The sequence below is a fragment of the Abramis brama genome (assembly GCF_963993115.1).
Source record: "Abramis brama genome assembly, chromosome: 7".
NCBI classification, from domain to species: Eukaryota; Metazoa; Chordata; class Actinopteri; order Cypriniformes; family Leuciscidae; genus Abramis; species Abramis brama.
Window position 1 is genome coordinate 19,637,616 of NC_139969.1, and position 27,273 is coordinate 19,664,888.

At 37.9% G+C, this 27,273-nt stretch overlaps 1 protein-coding gene across 4 annotated transcripts in view; it reads right to left on the bottom strand.

The window, feature by feature from the left end:
• Window positions 1–27,273, bottom strand: part of dlgap1a (discs, large homolog-associated protein 1a) — a 126,244-nt gene that overhangs the window by 8,936 nt on the left and 90,035 nt on the right. For 3 of the 4 annotated variants that reach the window (XM_084118952.1, XM_084118950.1, XM_084118949.1), the window contains 4 exons: window positions 22,072–22,249; window positions 20,773–21,010; window positions 365–762; window positions 154–233 (listed from right to left, as the gene is read on the bottom strand). In XM_084118952.1, coding sequence (XP_083975078.1) covers window positions 154–233; window positions 365–762; window positions 20,773–21,010; window positions 22,072–22,249 — 894 coding nt within the window. The remainder of the gene's footprint in view (window positions 1–153; window positions 234–364; window positions 763–20,772; window positions 21,011–22,071; window positions 22,250–27,273) is intronic. The other variant, XM_084118951.1, reaches the window with a different exon arrangement.

A 27,273-nucleotide genomic window follows, 5' to 3' on the forward strand; every position in this document is an offset into this window, starting at 1 on the left:
CTGCTAAATGAATAAATGTAAATGTTGTTTCGCCAAGTGTATAGTGTAAATGCAGATATCAGATATGGGTCACTTTTAAAAGAAGATCAGATATAGCCAACAAATCAGAACTGGGCATCTAGACCTGCAGTGTAAATGCGGCCATAGACTTACCCATGCTCTTCTTCAACCTGAATCCCCACTGACTGGAACTTAGACTGGTCCTCTAGTTCCTGGTCCTCAGGCCCATCCACCTGTTTAAGCGATTACATAGTAAACCAGCCACCTCCACACTCATTTGAAGAATCATCTACTAAAATGATGTTCTAATAGCCAACAGGACTAATCAAACTGTAAAAACAATGATGAAAATGTTCTCACTCACCTGGATGCCAATGGAGAGGCACCTGCTCTTCCTGAGCACATCCCTGCGGATGTCTTCCAGGACTGGTATGGGAACAGGAACAGGCATGGGCAGCGGAGAGGAAGGGGTGGTGCTGATGGTGATAGTGCTGTTGCTGACGTGCTGACTGACAGGGCCGTGGATCTGAGCGTTGGCCGCCTCGATGGCTGCCGTCAGTGCTTTCATGCTGTCAATGCTCTCGGTGGAATTGCTCAGGCCGGAGTGGAGGACGGGCTCACCCCGCGTACCTGGACCGTCCATGTAAGCGTCCTGCGCAGACTCCGTGCTGCTCTGGGCCGTGATGGAGATGAAGGGCTTGGTGGAGGTGCGGGGAGGTACCGGTGGAGGAGTCTTCTTGTAGGTGGTGATACATGATGATACTGTAGACAGAAAATTACACATTCATTTCGCAGATGCTTTATAATTTAGAAAAACGGATGCAATATAAACTTAAAAAAAGGATGTAAATGGTTGGGTTAAGGATGGAAACAGCTATAAGGCATTTTGAAGCCCTTGCAAGAAAAAACAGGTTTTTATATTAAGAGTCAGGATACATACTACCAATTCGCCATGGCTGTCTCAAAAAAATTCACTACTGTCCAAAAGTTTGGGGTCAGTAAGTTCATGTAATACAGTAAAACAGTAATAATGTGAAATATTATAATTTAAAATAACGGATTTCTATTTAAATATATATAAAAGTGTAATATTGTGATGGCAAAGCTGAATTTTCAGCATCATTACTCCAGTCTTCACTGTCACATGATCCTTGAGAAATCATAATAATATGCTGATTTGGTGCTCATTTCTTATTATTAATGTTGAAAACAGTTGTTGTGTTTAATATATCTGTGGAAACAGTGATACTTTTATAGGATTCTTTGATGAATAGAAAGTAAAAAAAAAAACTGCATTTTTTAAATATAATGTTAACAATGTAAATTATTTACGGTCGCTTTTGATCAATTTAATGCATTGCTAATGAATAAAAGAATGGATTTCTTTAAAAAAACTAAAATCTGACCCGATACTTTTGAACTGTATTGTAAGTGTGTGCATGAGTAATTCAAAGTAGGTACAGAAAGATAATCTTGTCTAAACCAGAGAATCCTGATTGCTAATGTGACGAAAGCAAATCTTCAGAATGTAAAACCAGTGTCGTGGATCTCCGTGTAAATATCTTACATATTGTGAATGCATATCTTGCAGTAACTTGCCGTTACTTGAATGAAAAGTCAATGCCGCCCACTGTTATGCTGGTGGATTTTAAGTTTTCTCCAACACACACAGCTAAGCACATTAAAGAGGCCAGGAATGTTTTGCTGGAGTCATGGGCAATAAGAGATAAGACTCAGAACAGACCACGCTTCTAACATGACTCTCTGAGCTAATCTTTTGCCTTTGCCAGAACCTTGAATCTGGCAGTAAAAAAGTGCTTTCACAAACCATGGATTTGCATAAGATTTGTCTTGTAAACCATTTCAGGTCAAGTTCAGCTGCCACATAGATACGGGTCTGTGATCCAGCAACCGATTCAAATTCTGGATGTTTCCAATGTATAGCAGTGTGAGCTAATTGATCATCGCTGAGTTCTGGGACATACCTCTGCCATGTGCACTTTACTGGTAGACATGCAATATTCTGACTTATTCAGACAATAGTCTCACAGATAAATACAAATATAGTAATGACTTTTGACAGTATAGGCACAAAACAATTATAATTATTAAATAAATAGAAAATTTCAATATAAGATAATTATATCCCTAAAACAAGTAATATATAACATATAACATATGAAATGAAATTTAAAATAATACATTTATATAATATTAGTTAATTATTAAAGGATAATTCCGGTATTTGAGTCTCTTTTCTAGTTTGTTTTGGATGAACTAGAGTGGTGGACACAGAAATTTTGACGATGGGTCCTGGGTCCTCGACTTTTTGACTGGAACATCAACGAACATCACTAACCACTCGGTGAGCCAGCCACTCTGAAGCGGTCAAAGGCGATTCTAAACGAGTCAAAAAGTCGAGACAGGACCCATCGTCAAAATTTCTGTGTCCACCACTCTAGTTCATCCAAAACAAACCAGAAAAGAGACTCAACGTGCTAAATACCGGAATTATCCTTTAACATATTGGTGTAAAATATGCACGTTTATATCTTTTCACAATATTATATGACCAGCAGGGGCCATCATGGTAAAATACTCATTGCATTCATTTTAATTTTATTTATAATCCTTAAAAAGCTTCTGATAGAGTATGATTAAATATTCACTTATTAACATACTTATGGAAGCATCTTATTATATCAGTGTGTCATCTGTAGACATTGACACAGTGCTGAACACTGACTCATTTCCTCCATCACTTCACTTCAAAGAGAGAAACACCCCACACAACCCAGGCTAAACATGAAATCCCTAAACGATGGCTGCATGAAGCTGCTGATGGAGGTGTGTGTTGTGAGATAAACACTACAGTGAGTGAGTCTTTATGAGCAAGGCATGTATTTTTCTTATTTTGTTTTCTTCAAAATAACCACAAGGGGGCAGGCTAGTGTGAGACAGAGACTAGCTGTTAATGTCCTGTCTGATTTCACTTCCTCTTTCTCCTACTCTTTGGTTTTTCTCTTCCCATACATTCAGTGACTTCTCTTTTTTATCAAAAAGCATAGCGTTGATTTTTCATATTTTGCCATTGTATTAACCATCAGTTTGTTTTGAGAGGGACTTTTTTTTCTTTCTTCTTCTGTTTTTATGTCCTAAAACGTACATGTAAAATTAATAAAAATTGATAATAAATAAATGATATAATAATGTTAATTTAGATAAATAATAATAATAAATTAAATTTAAATGAAATTAGTCTGTCAGAGGTGGCCTGTTGTTTCTGTTTGGGGTCAAAGGAACCACAGAAAAAAACGAAAAAAACAAACAAACAAGATTTTTAGCATGTTCATTCATTCATTCATTCATATTAATAAAGCACTTTTACAACCAGTTACTCGCATATGTTTGAATAGCAGAATTCACCTCCGCAAACAACAGTATCAAAGAATGCATGTACACACAATTAATTCAACCGACTTAATCTCGGTCTCGCACGCCTTCATTTATTCACATACATGCGCTCTCCCTCCATCCACGCAGAGGTTCACACACGACTCTGCAGCCGAAACAAATGGTTCGTTTCAACTCAAGAAGTCAAGCTAGTAAGATCAGGACAAACTTCTGCTCTCGAGCTGCAGTGTGTGTTGCTGAGATAACAGCCTGGAGATCAGATGCTGCTCCAGCTCTAGAGATTTCTGTCACCCTCTCTTCTAATTTCACCCCCTCCCTCTCTAATCAACTCTCTTTTCATGGTCCACCTGGGTTTGTAGTGATACAGGGGATCAGTAAAGCTGCACTGTTGTAAACCGAGATTGTTTTTGTATAATTACCAGCGAGACTGCAGCTGATTCTGTCATTATCTTTGCCGTTTGTTGTTATACCAAAACAGATGTTCACAGGAGTGTTTGACAATTAATAGCATCCAAACTGATGACACTACAATAACTGGGAAAGACAGACTGTTGATACACTGTAAGAACGGTCATAGTGTTCCTCACATAATTAGTGTACAGAATAGCATTTAGCATGAAACAGGGGTTATGAAACTGGCAGGAGGTTACAGTAGCAGCACGGATGATGTTCCTAATTGGTCACCTATAATACCTGGAGAAAGCAGAAAACATCTCAAAGCCAGAAAAAGGGAGAGGCTGCTCTCTGCAGAACAAATGGGTGGAGCTTATGTCTAGCTTCTCCTCGCTAGATGTCCAACGAGGAGGAGCGAATGTAATTTGGGCCTAACAGGTGGAGCTAAAATATCCAACCACACCCTAACCCAACCCACAACTCTATCCCCTCTACCCCATTAGACATCTAGAGAGGTGGAGCTGAACGTCATTTGACTCTGCAGTGATTACCACTTGGAAAAACTGTCCATCAGAGGTACTGTATGCAAACTGCTCAAAGCTACCTTCGCTCATAAGCACACATTATTTTGAGCCAATCACTTGAGTCATAAATTACATGCGACTCTAAAGCCACAAGAACATGACATCATAACTCAACCCCAAGCCCCTTGCTAGTGACTACCCTGCTAGTGCTTGAGCTGTGACGTAAAAAGCAAAAGATGGGGAGAAATGTCTACATCTAGTTCGTTTTTTGTTTAAATGAACCATTAAACTATAAACAGATCTTATGAAACGCATTATGTTTCAAATGTTTGGGGTCAGTTCGATTTTTTTATGTTTTTGAGAGAAGTCTCTTACGCTCGCCAAGGATGCATTCATATTTAATATCTTTGTGGAAAGAAAGATACATTGTTTTTAGGATTCTTTGACGAATAGAAGGCTAAAAAACAATTTATTTGAAATAGAAATCATTTGTTGACCTTTCATAAATGACTTTAAATGTCACTTTTGATCAATGTAATGCAGCCCATCTGAATAAAAAAGTAAAACTTTTGGTAGTGTATATAATTTTATGAAATATTTGCACTTATATGTTGCTGGCAAAATCATTTTTGAATAGTCATCAATAGACAAAATGCTTTTCAGCAGCATAATGGTGTAGTCACGGCATTTTCCAGCAGGGGCTAATGGGCCAATGCAAATCAAACCTTCGACCCCTTGATTTTAACACACCACTTCGTAATATTAATTCAATAGTTTCTCTGTCATTTTCAGGAATAAATTATTGTCCATATCACTGCAGTATCACATAGACAGCAACGTTCTCTTAATTTTCCACTGCTAGCAATGAACCAACCAGATGCATTTGTAATTAAATAAATGATCAGTAAAGTAAGAAAAAAATAAACGTTTAAAATGACATTTTATTATGAGATTGCAGGGACATACAATATGTCAGATACCAATCCAACCTGAGCCATCAAGTGCCCACTTGAGGAAAACACAGGAAACCTGCCCCAATGTCCTATATTTCCCTTACTAATTCCTCCATTCCTCATCTATACTAATGGAAAGTGTCAGCTAAATGACTAAAATGTAAATGTAAAGAGAAGAGATGGGCTGAGCTAGCACTCCTGCTGATGCGCAGTGTAAACACACCCACACATACAGGCACTGCTCAAGTCACTGTCTCTCCTCTGGCCTGCCAGCCTGAGAGCTTACAGACTTCATTCCTTACAAGGTTATGTATCACAGACATCATATAGAGCCTGTTAGGAAAACTTTCAAAATGTGAGAGCCAATCAACTCTGGATTTACTGTAACTGTTCTAAAGGAAGAGGAACATATGCTTCTGATAAAACACTTTATGTGATGGTATTGGAACACACACAAATATTTGATAATTAACAGTAATAAAACCCTAATGATACCAACAGATTATTATTTCAACATATTTCAACAGTTTTACTTAATTACTGCTGTTAGTTGGAGTAAATACAATACCTGCAGAAAAATGTGTAATGCTTTTAGCTTCCCGAATAAGTACATGATGACTTACTATGCACATATAATATGATTTGCTTACTAAATATGAGATACATCATGTTAACATTATGCTAGCAAATTTCAGCCTCAGTAGGATTACGGTTATTGCTACTCTCATTAAAATATCACACATAGTTCTCTCTTATGTGGAGATTTGGTTTTGTAAACTAGTCCATATCACTGTGTGCGAAAGGTGATAAAATGCGTGTTAAAGCATTTAAACCTTGACCTCCTGTCACTGAAAGCACTTGTATTGTGTCGGCCGCTCTCTGACCCTGAGCTCAGAGGACAAGGTGAATGATACGACAGCAGAAAAATCAATTTGAGCCCGCCGACTTGTCTCTCCTACAATGACAGGACGCTCTCTGCACGTTCATGTTCTTAAACACCCTGACAGGGTTGTTTCAGATGACAAACTGACAGAATTAACCCACCTCCATTTCCTCAGGCGAATGGTCTTTCAGCCATACAGAAACATCATAATGAATTATACTCTACATCCATAATCGCAAGTATCCACATGCATACTGAGTGCCCTTAACATCCCCTAATGTTGGATCTTTTTCAAGGACAGAGCCGTATACGCTTGGCTAATCAGCATAATCCTGACTGATATTTAAGACCACAAAAAGAAGCAATCCGGCCTGGACAGGAATCTCTGGGTTTCATTCCGATATCTAAAGCTGCCAAAGTGTTTAATGCGGTCTAATTCTTCCCAGATGAGACCTGAGAGGAAAAAGAGAGAGCTCAAGAGGGAAAAGAGAGCGCTTGCTGTCGTTTTGCCCCATGAGAGGCAATTAACACAAGCCGTCTGGCTAAAAAAAGTACACAGGCAGCCATATGAGAAGAAAGGTCAAGTGCTAGCCAAACTATGGGTCCCAGGGTGAAACTTTGTCCGATAACCACTCTCACACAATTCTGGAGGCTTTTTTTTTGTTTTTGCCTTGTGTATAGCATAGTAAAATGACATACATAGAGTAACAGTGACAGAGTTTTTATGTAATGACTGCAGCAACTATCTCCAGCTGGACACAAGAGAGTCTTAGGGTTTTAGGGTTACGTTGATCTGCAGATTATCACAGTCTGGGGGTAAAAGGTTGAACACAGTGCATAAATCTTTTAAGTGAGTTGACTTCTATTGCACAAAGCCATTATACACTGATGGCAATCCTATGATAAACACTGTGTGCAGACTAAACTAACAGCTAAAAGCTGCAGAATATACGCACAATAAATAATGGAGATGTATGTTGTTAGGCATGTTGGTAACTGATGTCACACCATACATAATTTTGGTCAAAGCTATATTCCATGGCCTTAGAAGACTTGAAATATAGTGCATATACTTTTATTGAATTTGATGTGCTTTCTTTGTATATAATATAATCAGTGTTAGTGCACATGAAAAGGAACTCGTACTTCCAAAATATGATGTAATTTTGAGTGTAGCACAACATTCAATGACAGAAAAAAATATGCAGAAAATGACTCTTAATAAAAGTAAAAATCTTAGAGTATCTGTAACAGGACTTAAGTATTTTCCTCGTACTAGTCCTCAACACCTAAAAGAAAGAAACTGTTGATTTGTCAGGAGAGCAATCACATTCATTAAAAAAAAAAAAAAAAAAAAAAAAAAATCTAAATAAAACTGAACACCTCAATATTACCACAATAAATCAAGGTTGACACAACAGACACACTGAAGTCTCAACTAAGCTCAAGTGCTCAAAAAGGGCATAAGTAAACCAATATCCTACAAAAAGGGTCTCTTCAAAATAACCGATAAATAAAATGTCAAGTAAAGCCATGTTCTCATCTTATATATATAAAACACCAGCGATTCGGCAATTACCTGCTAATGCACTCATAAATCGCATAAAGTAGCCTTGTTTGAGTGAGTAAGAGCAAAGACTTCAGATATAATACGGCGCACTCATACTACTAATGAATGGGAGAAAGTGCAACGCACAATATGGCGAAAAAGTCATGCCTTCGAAATAAAAGAGCAGTAATGCACTTTGTATACTGCTGTTTTTTTTGCTAGTACTTATCTGTATTTAATTGTCAGAAACACAAAATTAACAGTATATGGCTGAAAACACTGAATGCTTTCTCTGGCTCAGTGCCAGCCAAAGCATGACCGCAGGTTTGAATTTAGCAGTTGATAACGTGATACACCAGAGTTTCCCCTAGGATTTTTTTCAGGGGAGGTGGTAGACCCCCTGAAACTACTAGTGTCACAGAGCGGGCGTGTTACGAATACGTGGTGTAACATTTTTAGTAATCAAAAAGCATGTCTAATTAATTGAAATCATGAGATTTATACAATTATTAAACTTATACAATATTAATATTATTACTATTTTTTATTCACACAAATTCTGTTTGTTTTTTCTGGTAATCAAATGAAGACATAAAACATTAATTTAATTTATTTTAATCATATGAAAATAAACTTTTTGTCAAACAATGTGCTGCAAAATGAGCTTTGCTGTTCAAATTAAAACACAGAAGAAAAATGGTTATTCCTTAAAAAAAAAATCAAGTTTTGATGATAATTTATTTGTATTAGTGTTAGTATTATTATTACATTGAGACGCATCTAAATTCTACTGTTCAACAGTAATTTTCTGTCAAGTTAAACCAAGCTTTTATTTTGTCGGGATGCCGTAAAAACCTTTGAGAAGCAAGACAACGTTATTGGATTAAATCGTGTCATTCACCGTGAGAAAACTTTACAGCACAATGAGGGGAAAACACAACAGAAGCGCTTGCTTGCATACGCAAGTATGTGATTGTGAAATGACTCCAGTTCAGAAGTTGACCTGTTGACATAAAGGAAAGAATGCACTATATTTCAGCTGTATTCATATGCACATTTAGGACATAGCGGCAACACAGTCGAATCTCACTGAATTACCTACATAGGGCAAAGTCAGCGGTACATAGAACTGTACTGTCAAACCTGAAATGTAGATACTTGTCGGTTCAGAAGGAAAGATAGCTTTTTTGCTTGCCATTCTCGCTCTGTCTGCACAGCGTATGTGAAACACGCTGATGACGTATGATGTCTGCGTGAACAGGCTGTGCAGTGGTATGTAAACACACGTTGACTGACAGGGAACACATGGTATCATTTCATTCGGACCGAATTAAATGATTGAACGAACATTGTATGGTCCTACGCCTTCAACGGAGACGGGATTTTTAAATGTATATATTTAAAAAAAATACATTTAGACCTCTTAACATAGTGATTGTAATTAGAATATTAGCATCCAGCATTGTTTCTGTAGAGAATCACCTATTGCACCTTGCAGTAACTAATTACATTTACTCAAATACTTTCACAACAACAAAATCAAATAGATTAAGCAGCAAGCTAGAGAAAAGGGAAAAAACACTCACAACCACTAATTTAATATACAGTATTATATCATATAGTACATATTCCATTCTTAAAAATGAAATCATAATTTAAATATTATATGGAATATATAATTTAAATAAACGTTTAAAAAAAAATCTTTGTTTACCCACTATTAATGTTGTATAATCTTGTATAAATGTATAAACCTGAAGATAAACACCTTAAATTCAGTTCACATTTGTATAGCACTCACTTCATAATGAAGAGTTAAAAAACAGTTTTACTCAGAATATGTGATTAAAGTTGCTTACTAGACATAAACTGGTAAGCAAGGCTACTGCTACACAAGAAACCGCATGATTGAGCATGTCAAATGTGACCCTGGATGAAAAAAGTCACACGGGTCAATTTTTTATCATTGAGATTTATACATTATCGCAAAGCTGAATAAATAAGCATTCCATTGATGTATGGTTTGTTAGGATATGACAATATTTGACCGAGATACAACTATTTGAAAATCTGGAATCTGAGGGTGCAAAAAAATCTAAACATTGAGAAAATCGCCTTTAAAGTTGTCCATTTATGTTCACGATTGTGCTGCATTCACTCACAAAAATATTTTTTTTTTTATATTTACGGTAGGAAATTTACAAAATATCTTCATGGAACATGATCTTTACTTAATATCCTAATGATTTTTGGCATAAAAGAAAATTGATAATTTTGACCCATACAATGTATTGTTGGCTATTGCCACAAATATACCCGTGCGACTTGTGACTGGTTTTGTGATCCAGGGTCACAAATTGAAATAAACTCAGGTGAAGCCTGATTAGACACTGTCCACTCCTGTGTCTTGTACACTGCTCTGAACATGACATTCACCGTGAACGTGTATATGCAAAGGTATTTGTATTCTAAATCCTCACTCAATCACTTTGTCAGCAATAAAATAAAGTATCTCCTAAGTAATGACAAAAGAATGAAGGAAAAGAATGGAGAATAATTTCCTCAACCAAGGCAGATAACAAGAAGCTGACAAAGCCATCCAAGAAGCAACTCTCCAGTCTGAAAATGTGGAATAATGTGGCAGAGCGTCATCACAGCTTCCACTGATAAATGCTCGCTTCCCCCTGCTACACTTGTGAAAGTGTTTAAGTGTGTGTGTGTGTTTGTGTGTGTGTGTGTGTGTGTGTATATGAGTCAGGCATCAACTAAGAGTGACTGTGACAGGCCTTCTTCTCCAGCAGCAGTATTATCCCATCCATATCTCAGCCTCGAGCTCAGCCCGCACCAGTATTACATGCACGTCATGTACAATCACACTTCACCCCTCACACACTTTGCTGGATTCCATGCTCAACACTAACAGAGAAAGGGGAGTTTAGGAATAACAGGCATACTGTATCATCAGCAATGCTTCCTCTGATTTCCTCTGATTGTTCTTGCTGAAAAAAATTGGGCAGAAACGCTTTGGCACCTGAACAGAAACAGCCCATCTACCTGAATACTGCAGTGTCCACAGTGTCTTTATAAAGAAATTCCATTAAAGGGGTCATATAATGGTACATGCACTTTTACAAGTTGATTGTACTGAAATGTGTGTTGGCAGTGCCTGTACACAACCATCATAAAATGATAAAAATCCATCCAGTGTTTTTTTTTAAAAATCTCCTTATATGTTTTCCCCTCTCTCAAATCAAGCAACAATCGTGGGAGGGCCGTCGATTTCGTGACGTCACAAAATCGACGGCCCTCCCACGATTGTTGCTTGACAGCAGCATTTCAACACAGACCCACCCTCGCTCGCTCGTGAGCTGTCAATCATAGTCCGCGTGTCATTGTTGATACGCTGGAGCACTGTCTATGAGCAGAATGGCGTCTAAGCGTGTGGTGTTCTGTTCTTGGGTGTAATAAGGAACACAGCAGTCATTTTGATGTTCCTCCACTGAAGACGCAGTGGCTGAGTTTGTTTTCGAAGGGAATATTCCCCACGATCAATGTCAATGCTTTCATGTTTGCGCGAATAATTTCACACACCAGACTGCTTTACAAACGAAGGTCAGTAATGTTATAAAGCTGGTTTTGCTAAGAAGCTGCTCCTGAAAAAAGGATCAGTACCAACTATTCATGTTCCTGCTGCACCTCCTGAAGAAGTGAGTGTAACGTTTTATTAACCTTTATATTAATATTTATATTAATCTTTGCAAATCGCTTGCTGCACGCTTCACGATGAATGCAGCTGTTTACACTCAGGGTACATTACGACATGTTTTCTATATACGACGTTCTCAATATAATTCATAATCCCACGTTTATAATGAACAATGCGTTATGGTTATTGTGTTACGGTGTACGCACAGAACAGAGGGGCGGGGTGAGAAAAGCTCATTATCATTTAAAAGACACATGCACTTGCTGAAAAATGCGCGTGCTTAAAACAGAGCTGTTTTTGACCAGGTAAAATTAGTGTTTTCTTACAATACTAATGAGAATTTTTAATTAAAGTATATTACAAACTTTTAATTTAGACCCTAAAGAATCATATTAGCTTGTACAAAAATGGCATTATATGACCCCTTTAAACAAAATGCCCAATTCAGAACTTCGCTCCTTCATTTTCTTAGCTATGTAATATGGTAAAGATCAACTATTTATCACATTTTGGCAAAAACATGAATGTAAATATAGGCTAAAATAATATAATCAGGTTAACAGTATCAGAATAATAATTATAAACATAGTATTACCACAAACAGGGTCATTTTAAACATGTTTTGTAGAGATTGAAACGAGTAATAGGACTGTGCAAGCTTTGTGGGTATTGATGGACTTCGAGTTACTCCATCTATGTTTTAATTGTTCTGAATACGATCTGGATGTAGTCTTTGACAAAAATGTTTTTTTTTTCTCAGCTTTTTGCTCAAAATATATTTTTTAAACTTACCTACATCAACAAGTGTTGATCAGAAAAATAATGCATTTATCTACAATAAAACAGGTTTTTGTAGTTTAAAAGCAGAGAGTCTGTTCTTTCTTTTGATAGATTGCATATTCAGATATTCATACAACAAAATATTCTGGGGGCCATGAAAATGTTGTGAAAATGATCAAAAACGCTGGCGGTGGATGGCAACTTTTTAAAAAACGCTGGCGGGGAATAAAAATTAAATTATTAAAAAATAATACTACTAAAAAATTAAATACAAAATAATACATGGCCTGTGTTTTCACATCCAATTAAAAAAAATGGATAAAATAATAAGAAATAAAGTGTCAGTGGAATATAGTCAAAAGTTACAATTATGAGAAATAATATCACAATTGTAAGAAAAATTTCAAAATTTAAAGTTGTAATTGTGAAATGTAAAGTCAAATTTAATAGAAATTAATAATTTATTCTTAAATTAATAAATAAATATTAATAAATAACTTTTGAAAACGCTTGATTGGTGCTGCTATGAACTAAACTGTTCTAGTATTCAGAACTTATCTTGTGAAATACCTATCGCTGCATATTTCCGCAGCAAAGTTTTCCCCACAGCTTCAGATCCATTCTAAAAATCTATGAACATGTGGATGGACTACAGATGAAACACTGCCCATACATTTAGCTCTGATTTAAAGTCCCCTTTTAGCCAATAATTGTATCCCTTTATAACAACATTATTTAAACCTTTTTTTCCTATGAAAACAAATTCTTCATGCCTTAAAATAGCTTGAACGTAACTCTACACCCTTGCTTCATTTAGTATACAAGGACCCATAAATATGCAAATTACCCCCGCCTCCCCTCACACAAGTTCAGAGACCCACTTGGTCGGTCAACTTTACTATAATAGACGCTGCACAATGGTATCGCTCTTTACAACGGTAAACATATGTATAGCCTTTTGCTTGACTGCGTTATCAAACAGCTAATAATGTGTTGCTAATGCTACACAAACCATGTTCCCGTTCGCCATCTAAGAGTCAGACATTTGCCTTCTAAAAATCAGCATCCTTACAAACGCTTTGAACAACTTAGAACGTCAGTGGAGAGAGGCATATAGTTCATCATAACATTGTAATATACAACATATACATAATTCACCCACTATATTGTTAAATGTAACCGATTTTTCACATCAACAGAAAAATATACTGGGATAACCTGGCTTCTCGAGACCCCCTTGCTTCGCAGCAGTTAATGATATGCAAAAGCCCACCCCCATGTAGACATGATTGATACACAAAGCAGTTTGTGACGTAAGAAACACTAGCGATTTCTAACCGCGTTTTTGAGACTGTCTTTAGATCACTGCAGTTTTAAAGAGAAAATACTCAGTAATGGGGTTGACTTATGAATTTGCACATGGTTTGTCTTAATATTTAAAAAAAAAAAACACCTAACAGACATATAAAAAAACATTAAAAATGTGATTTTCACCTTTCACCAAATGTGAGGCTGCACACTCGTGTAGCTTAAGGGGAACATTGATCATCAGTCCCAGCGATGGCAGCTGTGGTATTTTCCTGGCGTACACAGACTAAGGACAGCTCTAAAATAGCCTCCATCCTTTGACTAGGAGTCTAAATGATAGCTGATGCCGGGCCAGGAACACAGTTTAGAGACAGTGGGAGGATTTTGCAGTTGCAGCCTGAGGGACGTCACAGCTAAAGCGTCATTGGAGTGCTCTGTGCAGTCAGCCTTGCAAAACGGCACAACGTTGTGCAAACAAATGCTTGAAGTTGCAACAGCATCTAACCCCTGGCTGGCTGCTTCTCTAAACTTCCTACCTTTTACTTCACCATCTCTCTCGCTCAATCTCTGTCAGTTGAGGGTCGGAATCCTCTGCTCGTGGTGTACAGCTCAGGCTTGCGTTAAGATTTGTGAATGCTGAAAAGAAGCAAACACTATTGTCTAAACACACACAAGCTCCAAGGTTTATTGTTTTAACCTTACTGATACAAAGCGAAGAGTTTATATCATCTAACTGAATCTGTGTCCCGACAGAGGAATTAAAGGCTGCCCATTCATGCACGAGAGTGTAATGCATTTTTATAAAAGTAAAGCTGGGAAATGGATGACATTAATGGAAGAAATTGCCCATCACGTTCATTCATGACTCGTTTAACGTGTGAGCTAGTGATGTCCGGTTCGTGAACGAATCGTTCTTTTGAACTGGTTCTTTTTAGTGAACCGGCCGAACCAGTACACTAAACAGGACTGACTCATTCTAAACAGTTTGCGTCTTGCGTCAGCGCTGATCCACAACTACTCACTTTAGGACATGCCTGACAGTCCCTCTGAATCGAAATAAACCAATATCCCGGAGTATATTTTACTCCAGTAAATCCAACAATTCACTGAACTGAGACATGTTGTGCTGAGAGAAGTGATGAGCACGAGTAGCTGATACTGAGCATGCGCGTACTACCGAACGTACAGGTACAGCGGTTCTCGGATCACTAGTACAGAACCGATAACGGTTTCTTTCGGAAACGTTCGACATACTGAGAACCGATGAGCTGATGAGCTGACCATGCGTGCAATTTTTTCAGAGGGACGAAATGCATGTTTCTTAAGTATTTTGTTGAACATCAATAAGTGTAACAAAATAAAACATGTTGGAAACATGTTTATCACATAATTAATGTCTTTTCACAGTATTATTTTAAAGATTGGAAACACAATGAATGGATTGTAAAACTAAACAATTATCATTACTGTTAGGGGTTAACAATTATTATACGAAAACATTATTTTCAGGAACAGCTAATTTAATTTCCAAGTAAGTTGATATTTGACGTAAACTCTTGCCAAGGTTTAAAGGGTGCAAAGTTGTACAGTAAATGTTTATAATTTGTTGGTCGAAACATAACGTATCAAACATACTGGAGACGTGCATCGACTTTTGCATCGAGTTTTGTCGACTATAGGCTATATTCAGGTTTCAGCAGTTCTCAGCTCAGCGCATGCTACAGCAGTTCTCTGATCACCAGTACAGAACCGAGAACTGTTTCTTTCGGACACGTTCGATACGGAGAAATGATGAGCTGGAGATACTGAGCATGCGTTATAGCACCGTCTCTAAACCAATTTTTTTTTCGGCCAAGTGCATGCTGTGCTGATACATGAGCACAGGGGAACCGAGGACTTAAATGAGGGGCCGAATTCGGCGAGATGTAAGTTTATTTAATAACAAATAAAATAAAACTCATGAAGACTAGTTTATTCACTTTATAGGCTATCGTTTAGACATGTAAAACATCCGCGTTTGCACATCGCCTGTACAGGGGCTCTGATTTAAAGTCCCCTTTTAGCCAATAATTGTATCCCTTTATAACAACATTATTTAAACGTTTTTTTTTCCTATGAAAACAAATTCTTCATGCTTTAAAATAGCTTGAATGTAACTCTACACCCTTGCTTCATTTAGTATACAAGGACCCATAAATATGCAAATTAGCCCCACCTCCCCTCACACAAGTTCAGAGACCCACTTGGTCAACTTTACTATAATAAACGCTGCACAATGGTATCGCTCTTTACAACGGTAAAATTATGTATAGCCTTTTGCTTGACTGCGTTATCAAACAGCTAATAATGTGTTGCTAATGCTACACAAACCATGTTCCCGTTCGCCATCTAAGAGTCAGACATTTGCCTTCTAAAAATCAGCATCCTTACAAATGCTTTGAACAATTTAGAACGTCAGTGGAGAGAGGCATATAGTTCATCATAACATTGTAATATACAACATATACATAATTCACCCACTATATTGTTAAATGTACCCGATTTTTCACATCAACAGAAAAATATACTGGGATAACCTGGCTTCTCTTGAGACCCCCTTGCTTCGCAGCAGTTAATGATATGCAAAAGCTCACCCCCACGTAGACATGATTGATACACAAAGCAGTTTGTGACGTAAGAAACACTAGCGATTTTTTCTAACCGCGTTTTTGAGACTGTCTTTAGATCACTGCAGTTTTAAAGAGAAAATACTCGGTTTTAAAATAAAATTGATGAAGACCAGTTTATTCACTTTATAGGCTATCGTTTAGACATGTAAAACATCCGCGTTTGCACATCGCCTGTACAGGGTTCATTTGCAAAGCGTAAATGTAAGAAACTTATCCAAGATGATTATGACGATGATTACTATTATTTAATTGACGTTATGATTACAAATACCTTTATCTGAATGTATTTTTATCCGCCGGGATGATAGAACTGATGTCATTACGTGAGGATGTAAAATAACTGGTGAACTGTTTTTTTTAACCGGTTCATTGAAACAAACTGTCCGAAAGAACCGGTTCGCGGAAAAGGACCGGACTCCCCTTCACTAATGTGAGCGTGTTTCTGAGAACAAGATAAATTATGTTGTCCTGTGGTGAGGATGAAGTATTGCACGCTAATGGTTTTTCAATTAGTTATACTAAGAGAAAACACAGAGCAAAACCAAGCCATTAACAATTTATCAAAAGCTGCATGTCATTATGATAAAATAAACACGAATAACAGCTTCAGTGGAGTATTTTGAACATAAACAATAAAGTGTAAAAAAAACCTAAACTTCGCTACACTCCACTTCAAAGACTTTGCGCACTACCCCAAAGGCAGTGTTGCAGTGTGTGATAAGGGCCTGCTGCGTACCAGGCAGATGGTGCCGCTCTGTTCATCTGAACACACAGTGGTGTTCTGAAGGGGATGAAGGGAAGGTAGGTGCCCTCTCAATGTCAACCCTGACAGCTCCCTCAATTAGCCATCTCATAATTCGTCTGGCCGGGTCTCCGTGGCGAGGACATCTGGAAGGGCCAGCACTGGACAGGGATGAATGGACACAGTGCTGTATCTACTGTCCAGTGGTACAGGATCATTCACTCACCCTCATATCTTTCCAAACCGGCATGAATTTCTATTGTGGAACAAAGATATTTAAAAAAATGTTGTTCATACAATGAAAGTCAGTGGGGTCCAATGTAGTTTTGGACCCCATTGGCTTTCATTACATGGGCAAAAACTGTCGAAACATTCTTCAAAATACCTTCCAAAAAAAACATACAGTTTTGGAATGACATTTAACTCACCGTAATGATGACACACCTTTAGTTTTGGAGAACTATCCCGTTAACTAATGATGTGATGATTCCACAGTTTCCACAGTTATAAATAGACAGAAATAGACAGCTGTCTCATTTACACTCAGGCGCAGAACGCGCATGTTGACAGCCGGCTGCAGTTCTCGCTGTGTGTTCAAGTGCAGCTTTTTTGCCACGACGCGAGGCGACAACACAGTCGGCATTCATCAGTGCAAGTTCTTTGGCGGTTTGGTGTGTCCCTACCCTAACAAACACCACTCAAATGCACAGCAATTCTCACTCTTAAATCAATGTCAGGCACAGATAGAAGGTCAGGTCATGTCTGTCACATCTCTTGCCAGAGTCACCCCAGCCAAGGCATCACATCAGGCTCCTGCTCCCTGCTGAGCTTTGTCAGTATGCGAAGTTTAAACAAATGGCAGCTATCAATTGCACAGCCCTACGAAACTAGCTGGCAGGTGCATCCCATATAGAGCAACACTATCTCTATTTATAGACATCACGCATCTTTCAGCAGCTGGCTTAAAAGTGACACAAGCGGATTGTTATATCACGCCACCACAATATACAAAACCAGGCATTTGTCATTGTTTGCTTACCTTGCTTTTTTTGCCAAAAGTAATGGTAATAATTTATATTTTATACATTGTTTATATATTATGCTAACAACAGACCCATTAACACTATCAGCGTTGTCTGTATTCTGACAGTATATATTCCCCGGTGTTTTGATCCAATGGCAGTAACTGAATCTGTGACTCAAAGATGCTGTTCAAAGCCCTAAATTTCCACTCGATTAAACCGGCCCACAGGTGATGTGAGCAGTAACGTGAGACCCTAATAGGTTATGCCATAAGATTTCAAGAAACTTTTCACATTTCCTTACTTTCCTCCTCCTCAGCCAGCTGTCTTCTCTCCGTAGATGCACTGAGGCTAGTGGCCATATGTTGGCTCTCTGACTAGCCCCAGGCATTTGGAGAACACAAGTGGAGAACACAGCACTCAAATCTGCATTACTAGTGCAAGGAGAGATTTCAGCACTGTCGAAACCACACCATATAAACTGAATGCAACTTCCAGTGAGGGATTACGACATCAAACAGTTCTCCGAAATTCCTGATTTATTAAAATTCAACATGTCGAATTTTGCAGCATTGTGGATAAGCTCTCATTTAATGTTTTTACTGACAAGTATTACATACTTGGGCTTTTCCAAACAAATTGCCAGAGTGAAAATTCCCGGAGACACTGTCAAACTTAAACCCAGTTCATACTGACAGGAACCTACAACTGGTGTCCAGTGACTCTCAGTGGAGCTTTAGTTTTTTGTGAGATAATGTGTAATTTTGTGAGTTTTTAAGTCGAGTTTCAGAGGGTGTCAGTGAGACATTAATGCTCATTTCACATTTCAGTGTTCTGTACCTGATCTGCTTCATTCATTTTGATATTGATTTTTCAGATTTTTTTTATGTTGCAACCTTCTGCTAAAATTAAGTAATCTAAGCTTAGCAAGACAATGCTTTATAAAACATGAAACAAGACACTCACAAAGCATTTTTTGCTTAAAATCGCAATCAAGACTTTTGGCTGAAAATGATAAAGCATGTCACATTATGATTATTTCTATCCACATAATGTGCATCGATATAATAAAAATGTGTGGAAAACAGTGCCAGAAATTGTCTGCATTCTGAGTGAGATTATTGTTAGATTCATCTTGTTCATGATATGATTTATTATACAGTTCAGCTATATCCAAATGGTTCCCCCTGCAGAAATAAAACTTATTCCTTGTCAAAATAGACTAGCATCTTATTTGTACTGGCAATACATTTGCAGTTACACCGCACACCAATAACATTAGGCCATCCAACGGCAGAAACGCATTATAGCGACCAACAACAAGAGTGAATGTGAAAATATGGCTTTAAAACTACAGCAAAATATTAAGAACAGACAGGCTTCACCGCTAGGTTTAGTTTAATAGTAAAAACACAACCAAAAAAAAAAAAGCTTTGCATTTTTGAGAGACTGTGGGCACTTTTTTATGAAGATGTCAACTGTGATGAAATCATACTGGGTTCGGATGCTGGAGGTGGATTAGTGATCACTGGGGTTTCAGATTAAAGAAAACCCCAGAGCAAAAGCAGACACAGGTCACACTGAGTTCACACATCAGGACTGACATTTGGATTGCTGTTGGTCACTTGAAATCATTTGTAAGACTCTTATTTGTAAAATATTTTCAAATCTCAGCTTGAATGCTGAGCAGTTATACATTTGTGTATAAATAATAAAGATACTCAATTTTCTATTTTTATATGTTGTACAATAACATGATAGCCTACTTTCATAGCACATCCAATGATTTACTCTGTCTACATCAGATTAAATCATTCAAATTCAATTAATCATCATTTTCCCCATTACTGCTGTTATTGCATCACGGTGATAATAAAAAGCAAATCAGACACATCCTTTCAGGGCATCTGAGGATAACCATGTTGTGACCCACAGAGAAAATAACAAATGAATATTGATTCTTCCGCTGACAGCCTCCTTGATACATGAAAGAGAGTTTTATTTACTGATAAAGCAAGCTGCTAATTTAAAGATAGATAGATCGGTAGATAAAAAGATGGATGGATAGAATGACATATGGATAGAATGACATACAAAGATAGAACAACAGACAGAATAACAGACAGACAGAAGGACAGACAGACAGACACAAAGACAGATGAATAGACAGAAAGATTGATGGATAAAATGACAGACAGACAGAAAAACAGACAAACAAAATAACAGACATAACGGCAGACAAAGATACACAGATAGCACTAATAAAATGGCAGAACAACAGACAGATAGACAGAACAATAGACAGATAAAACAAATGACAAACATATCAATAGACAGAAAAATGACAGACAGATACACAGACAGAGAGATAGATGGGTAGAATGGTAGACAGAACAATAGACAGACAAAATGAAATACAGATAAACAGATAGAAAGATGGATGGATATAATGACAAACAGAATGACTGGCAGACAGACATAACGACAGAGAACAAAAAACATAAAGAAAGTACAAAATACTAGGGCTGTGCGATTAATCAAATTTTGGTTCCATCGATTTTGGTTTCCAACGATTATGAAAACATGGTAATCGAGGTAAAATGATGATTGTGTCGCTTTCTGTCTAGCAAAACTTCCTTTCTCACTGACACACTTTTGTTCTTCCCCAAACTTATCGGTCAAATCAGCTAAATCAGTTATTGTCATAAAATGTAGTCTAATTTTGCTAAACTGTGGAACAGGTTTGATGATTAAAAGATTAACATGAAACATGTATTAAGTATGATTGATAGCTGGACAGACAGGCGGAGTATGCACTTGCACGCTGACCTGTGCTGCTCTGGATGGTTCTGACAGTAGTAGTGGTCCTCGGGGGGGAGGCCGGGAGCAAAGGTCCCTCGTCGTCCTGCGAGCAGCCCTGGTCGATGGCACGCACGTAACTGTGACTCCTCATGCGGAAGCACCCAGGCATGGGCAGGTCCAGGGCGTCCATGGCCTGCGACTCCATTTCACTGAACACACTCTCACACACTGCCTCGATCTGCCCGTTAACTTCCACCTCACTCACCTGCAGGCATGCAGAGGAGAAAATAGGAGAGATACAGACAGAGAAAAGACAAGAAAAGAAAATTAGAAAATAACAGTCTGGAGAAACAGAGAAAGCAGTGCTCAGAGAAAAGAGCGGGAATCATCCGTAAAATGAGCTCCAAGTCCCACTTACCACGGGGTTATATAGCGGTGCAAAATCAAAAGAAAGGGGAAAACAGAGCCAGAAACTACAGAGAAGTCATTAGGAGCAGGTGAGAAACACACAAGGCAGTGGCAAGAAGAGGAAGAGTCAAAAAAAAAAAAAAACCATAGTGAGGCTTGAAAAGACAACTTTACAGGGTAAATGAAGGTGTACACCACACCAGCATGAAGGAAATCCTCAAGTGGGGTTTACTGACAGGATGGAATATGGTGACACACTACTAGGATCAACATGTTCATTAGTGTTGATCCTAAGAGAAACCAAGGGTGGACGAGAGCGGGGGTTAATGGAGACGTGATAAGGTACAATTGTGGAAAGAGGATTGTAGAAAGGGTGGGTGTTTTGGACATTGTAGAAAGCTCAAAACTCTGTCCCAATCACCCATGAGAGCTATATGGGCCACATTCTTATTTAGTAACTGTCAAGTTAACAGTCATGTGCCATCCACAAAGTCTTTACGGGAAGGTCTAAAGCGTTTTAATATTAATATTTCAAAACATTCCTTGTGAATTTAGTCTTTTCCATCTTCTATCAGAGAGCAGTCAATGCTGGCGCCAAACGGCAGTGATGTCATCTTTGCCATTTTGTAATTAGCATGACAAAGCAGTGCTTGGGGACTAAGTGTGCCTAAGATGGATGAGTAACTGCCTGATGAATGCCATCCAACTTCTATGTAACATGGAGCATGTTAGTTGGTTAGACACATACATCTGTGATTGAACACTGTTATGGTGATGGCTCAAATTCATCTCATCGTTGGATGAATCAGATGTCGGTTTCATGGTTTTTAACTGGACTTGTTGGACTAAGCGGGGTGGATTTTGACCTTCCTCCCCCTGCACCCCGCTATGACGGTGTGTTTGGGGGTGAGCACAAACCTGGCTGATGGTGCTCATAGCCCTCATGTAGCTCTCGTTGCGTGAGCGGTATTGGGGAGAGGCTAGCAGAGCTTTGGGGTCCAGGGTGTCCAGGCTCCTATTGATGGAAACTTCACTCACCGCCCGCAAGTAGCTGTGACTCCGGATCTGCAGCTTTGGAGAGTGCTCTGAAGAGATCCTGTGAATGGACGAAAACAAAACAGATGTTTATTTTTTTATACTGACAGTGTTTTAACCACACTATTAAGTATATAATTTTAAATAAAAATATTTGTATTTAATATTATACATTATTTTTATATTATACTTAGATTTGTTTTATATTATACATTATATATAATAATTAGGGGTGTAAATAAATACCCTCATGTCACGTTTCGATACATATCACGATACTGAACTCATAATACAATATTACTGCGGTACTCCAAGATATATGGTAAAATGTTAACAAAAAAAAAATGTAGTGTTGATTAAAATGCAAAATTTGGTATTACATTGTGGGTGTAAACGAATAGGCTTGGACTTGGTGCTGGTAACCCAATGCACAGGACAAATGGTGACACCAGAATAAAAATATTCATGATTCTGAAGTTTAAAATACAGAATTATTTTAGACGAATATGCTTGCACTCTATCACTGACTAGATATATATTTAAAATAATGTAGGCCACTTTTTACTGGTAACATAAGCCATTTAGCATTATCAGGATTCACAAATATTATCCCATTGCATTATTATACATTATATTCAACATTATATATATAGCAGTTTAATGTAGTACTGACACTAAATAAATTTTATTTTGGGTGAACTACAATACATATTGTTGCATTTTTGTATTGCGATATATTGTGACACGATATATTGTTACACCCCTAATAATAATATATACATTATTATATAAAATATTATACACAAATAAATGAATAAATAATTTTCACCACAGTTTTTTAAATATTAATTTAATTTCTAGTTAGGATCAGTTATTGGACTACATCTATGGCGTAAAACATTTTGCAAGAACTGAATTCCATTTATTTCTAACTAGTTATACGTGTAATATCAAAAGAAACATTAGATAAACAGATAAAAAATTAGATAACTAAGTAACGAAATAAATGTGCTGTATTATGAAAACAGCTCAAAAAAGCACATGGGTCTGTTGGCGGCACACAATTTAATTTCTCCATGTTTAAACACTTGGTTGAATGACAATAAAGATAAGAAATATATGGCAAAAAACACACTTTAAAGTAACAAGAGGCAGACGTGGCTCAGGTCATTCTTCTTTAGAAATGTCATTCCATCAAATGTGTAGCATGTTCTTTAACAGCATTTAGATGACATGCTCCTTATCAAAGTCTGTTCATCAGGGGGACGTGGGGAAGCCGTGAGAAAATCAAACGCTCATGCCGGATTTCTGCATGTGTCCAGTGAACAGGGGCATACATTATGGATGTGGCTCTTTAAATAGATAAAGGGATGGTTCATTCAGATCAGGTGGGGCGAGTGCAGCACACGGGGAGAGAGAAACAGCTAAACTCACTTAAGGCCACCCACGCAGACCAGCACACACATACCAGAGACTCGCGCTGACACTCTGCTGACAGGCAGACCGCATCCGCATCAGCAGTATGGGAATTAGTGGAAGCTCCGACATTGGCGTAGTTTTCCCACCCTCCATCTGCATGGCTTCACACATACTGTACATAATAAGTGAACACAACAACTCCTCACAAAGCGGTGCGTTCCAAAACGCCCCAGGGCATCTCCCAACACTACTGGAGAACAGAATGTCTAAACTTCACAAGAAGTGCTTCAAGAAGAGGGGGGGGTGCATCTCCCACGGTGAACCTGGCTTTGGGGAACTGGTTATGCATGATGTCATCGTTGCGGAATAAGCCGATAAGTTTCCGCCTCACTGTTGCGGTCATCTCAACGGATTGGTCGCTGTGCGGTTGTTAATTACGTCAGCCATTCACAATGCAGCGCTGTGCTTCACGTTCTTTCTGCTGCAGTGGCAGCTCCCCGAGGCATCCAAGACTGTCTATTTTCATGCTTCACAAAGATACGGAATTGTATCTGATGACTAATGTACATGTGAGTTATTCAGTGTTCTGAACTATAAAATAAGCAATGGCCTACTTAATGTAAAGACCAAGCTCTATAAATATAGACATCAAGTACTCGCTTATTTTTATTAATCATAAACAAAGTTAAAGGTCAAAGCACTGTCCCCTGGCACATAATCAGGGCTTTATTTGGTTAGAAGGATTGCGACAGAACGCTAAAGCAAACCTCCTTTGCACATGCAGATGTAACATTGGCATTTGAAGCTTTTCTTCGTCAATAAACAGATAAAACCATCAAAATGCGGGATTGAGGGAATTCCACAAGATGAAATATTTATGAGCGCTCATAATGCCAGAACAGTATTACAAATCTGCAAAATCCTCCAATCCTTGTCTGGGCTTTCCAGTGGGCTTAGGGTGGAATCTCAGAGCACTTTTGTAGAGCTTGAGCAGATATGAATCTGAATTTGAAGCAAATAAATTACACAGTCTGATATCTAGGATTGACAAGACTGCAGCGGTAATCTCACGAATAAAATTACTGAAGAAAACATCATTGATGAAAGTGAGACGAACATTGTATATCATGACAATAAGTATATTTAAAATAAAATAAAATAAAATAAAATGTCTATTTTTATTTGTGTAAACTTACAATAAAAACAAAACATTGTGCTTTTGTAAAATAAAGAAAACAAACAGGATGGCGCTTTCTGCCATCCCAGTTTGCTTTTTGTGAAGTTAGTGGAGCGCATCCCAAAAGTGAATCAAAACTACTAGCAAGCTCTTGCGTGCCATCTGAACTCTTGGGGTGCTTCTCAATACTCAAATTGGTGCTTTCTTGTTTCCTCGCTCCTCTGTCCTCCAGCCTGTGACCCAGAAACCAATCAAAGTAAGCCATCTTGAAGGACATCTCAATTCTCTAATTGCACCACGAGGAGGCAAGGAAGGAGGAGTGAGGAAGCTTCCAGAGGAGCTATGATCGAGGATGTATCCTATGCGGACAGGTGTATCCTATGCGGAAGACTTTCTTGTAGAGAATCCTGACGTACATATAAATTCTCCTCCCCCTTCACATCTGCCACAATTTTAATTTATGCTTTACCTTTACAGTTTAAATAACTATTATATCTCACATATTTCAAAAGGCCATCTTGCTTTATTATTATTATTTATACATTTCTTTAATAACCAAACTTCGACAACATAAGGGCTGATCCTTTGAGTGCAGACACTTTAAAGTGACGCTCGAGTGATCAAGAATATTCCAATATACAAATAAGCTTTCCTTTGATTCCTCCGTCCTCATTTTCTTTTCTCTGCATCCTTCCCTCGGATTCTCCAATGAAAGGAAACGAGGATGCACAAATAAGAAGCACCCTTGTTTTGGGTTGGTGCAAAGATCGTCGCTTCTTCTTGTGCTCTTTTTCCTGTTGTGGAGGTTAGCAAACAGCGTTGCATTACCACGCACACCCCCTTCTGGATTGGATTGTGGATCGCCTGTGACTGACTGTATTTATCGTCTGACTGTATGCACCGAACCACGATGTCCGTACCGTGGCGGTTTGGGACGAATACATGTACCGTTACACCCCTAATATATATAGTTGTCAAAATTTTACAAAGAGTTCAGATGCAAAAGCCTCTAAGTGCCATCTGAAATTTTCTTCTAGAATGATCATTTTTATCAAGCTCGTATATTTAAGTTCAATAATTTCACTTAAATGACAATGCAAATTACCTATTAATTGTCATTTAAATGAAATAACTTAACAAGCTTTATAAAAATGATCATTCGAGAAGAAAATTTCAGATGGCACTTAGAGGCTTCTGAACTCTTCATATAGAATCAGCAAAATGTCATAAAAAGAAAAATAACTATTGTTTTTTTAAAAATATTTTTAAAGAAAAAGAAAAATCCCTCTTATTTTGTTAAAATTAACATTATTATGTGTGTGTGTGTGTGTGTGTGTGTGTGTGTTTGTGGGGTCCTGGTAATCCCTACGTTATGAGGACAAAATGTCCCAACATAGATGGCAATATCTGAAGTCCTTGTGGGGACATGTTTTGGTTCCCATGAGGAAAACGGCTTCGAAATCATTCTAAATTATGCTTTTTTGTTTTCTGTGATGGGTAGGTTTAGGGGAAATAATATACAGTTTGTCCAGTATAAAAATCATTATGTCTATGGAATGTCCCCATAAAACATTAAAACCCAACTGTGTGTTTGATTATTTTAAGTTTCCGCTCTCAACTAAAATGCTATTTTTTAGTTGCCTAAAATTTTATACCATTTTAGTGAGAGTTAAAAATGAAAAAAATAATGTAAATTTAGTCACGAAATAAATATTGATTAAATTAATTGGATATTTGTCAAAAGACACAAACTATGTCACTAATGAGGCAGTCTCATTTTGAAGGCTGCGTCCCCCGGAGGTCGCATTTAAAGGCTGCATACATCATCAAGGATGACGTATTTAAGAAATGTAACTGTAATAAAATTGACTATTATTCCCCATGAGGTGTAAAATACTGTAATGTATTTCTTACTGTGCAATCTAATGGTTAATTTTCTTAAACGACGCCTCGATGACGTATGCAGCCTTCAAATGCGACCTCCAGGGGATGCAGCCTTCGAAATGAGACGCGACTAATAATGAGAACAAACAATTGATTTAATGAACTCAGCCCACCTACAGACTATTTGAGCCAACCTTTTAAAATGTATTACAGCACAAACCTGTTACTATGGCAACCCCACAATGACTTCCCTAAACGTAGACTATCCCCCGCTCACACACGATGTACTCACATGTGCCGTAATGTGCTGGACTCTTTAAAACCACAATGATGCATTCATTGCATATTAGTGCTGCTAAATATATCGCTAAAGATCAGTTAATGCTCAGAATAAGAGATGAGTTTGAGGTCCTGCTGCTTACAAGACCTCAGTCGACAGATATGGGAGAGTGTTTTACAATGCAAGGGGTTTTAAGGAAGTCTGTGGGCTTATTAGAGTAATTACTCGCACTTTTGCCACAACAGTGGCGTGGCATATTGTGCTTCCTTAATTAAATCCGTACTCGGCCCCTGGCCGGCAGGAATAATGGTGTTGTGTTAGTGTG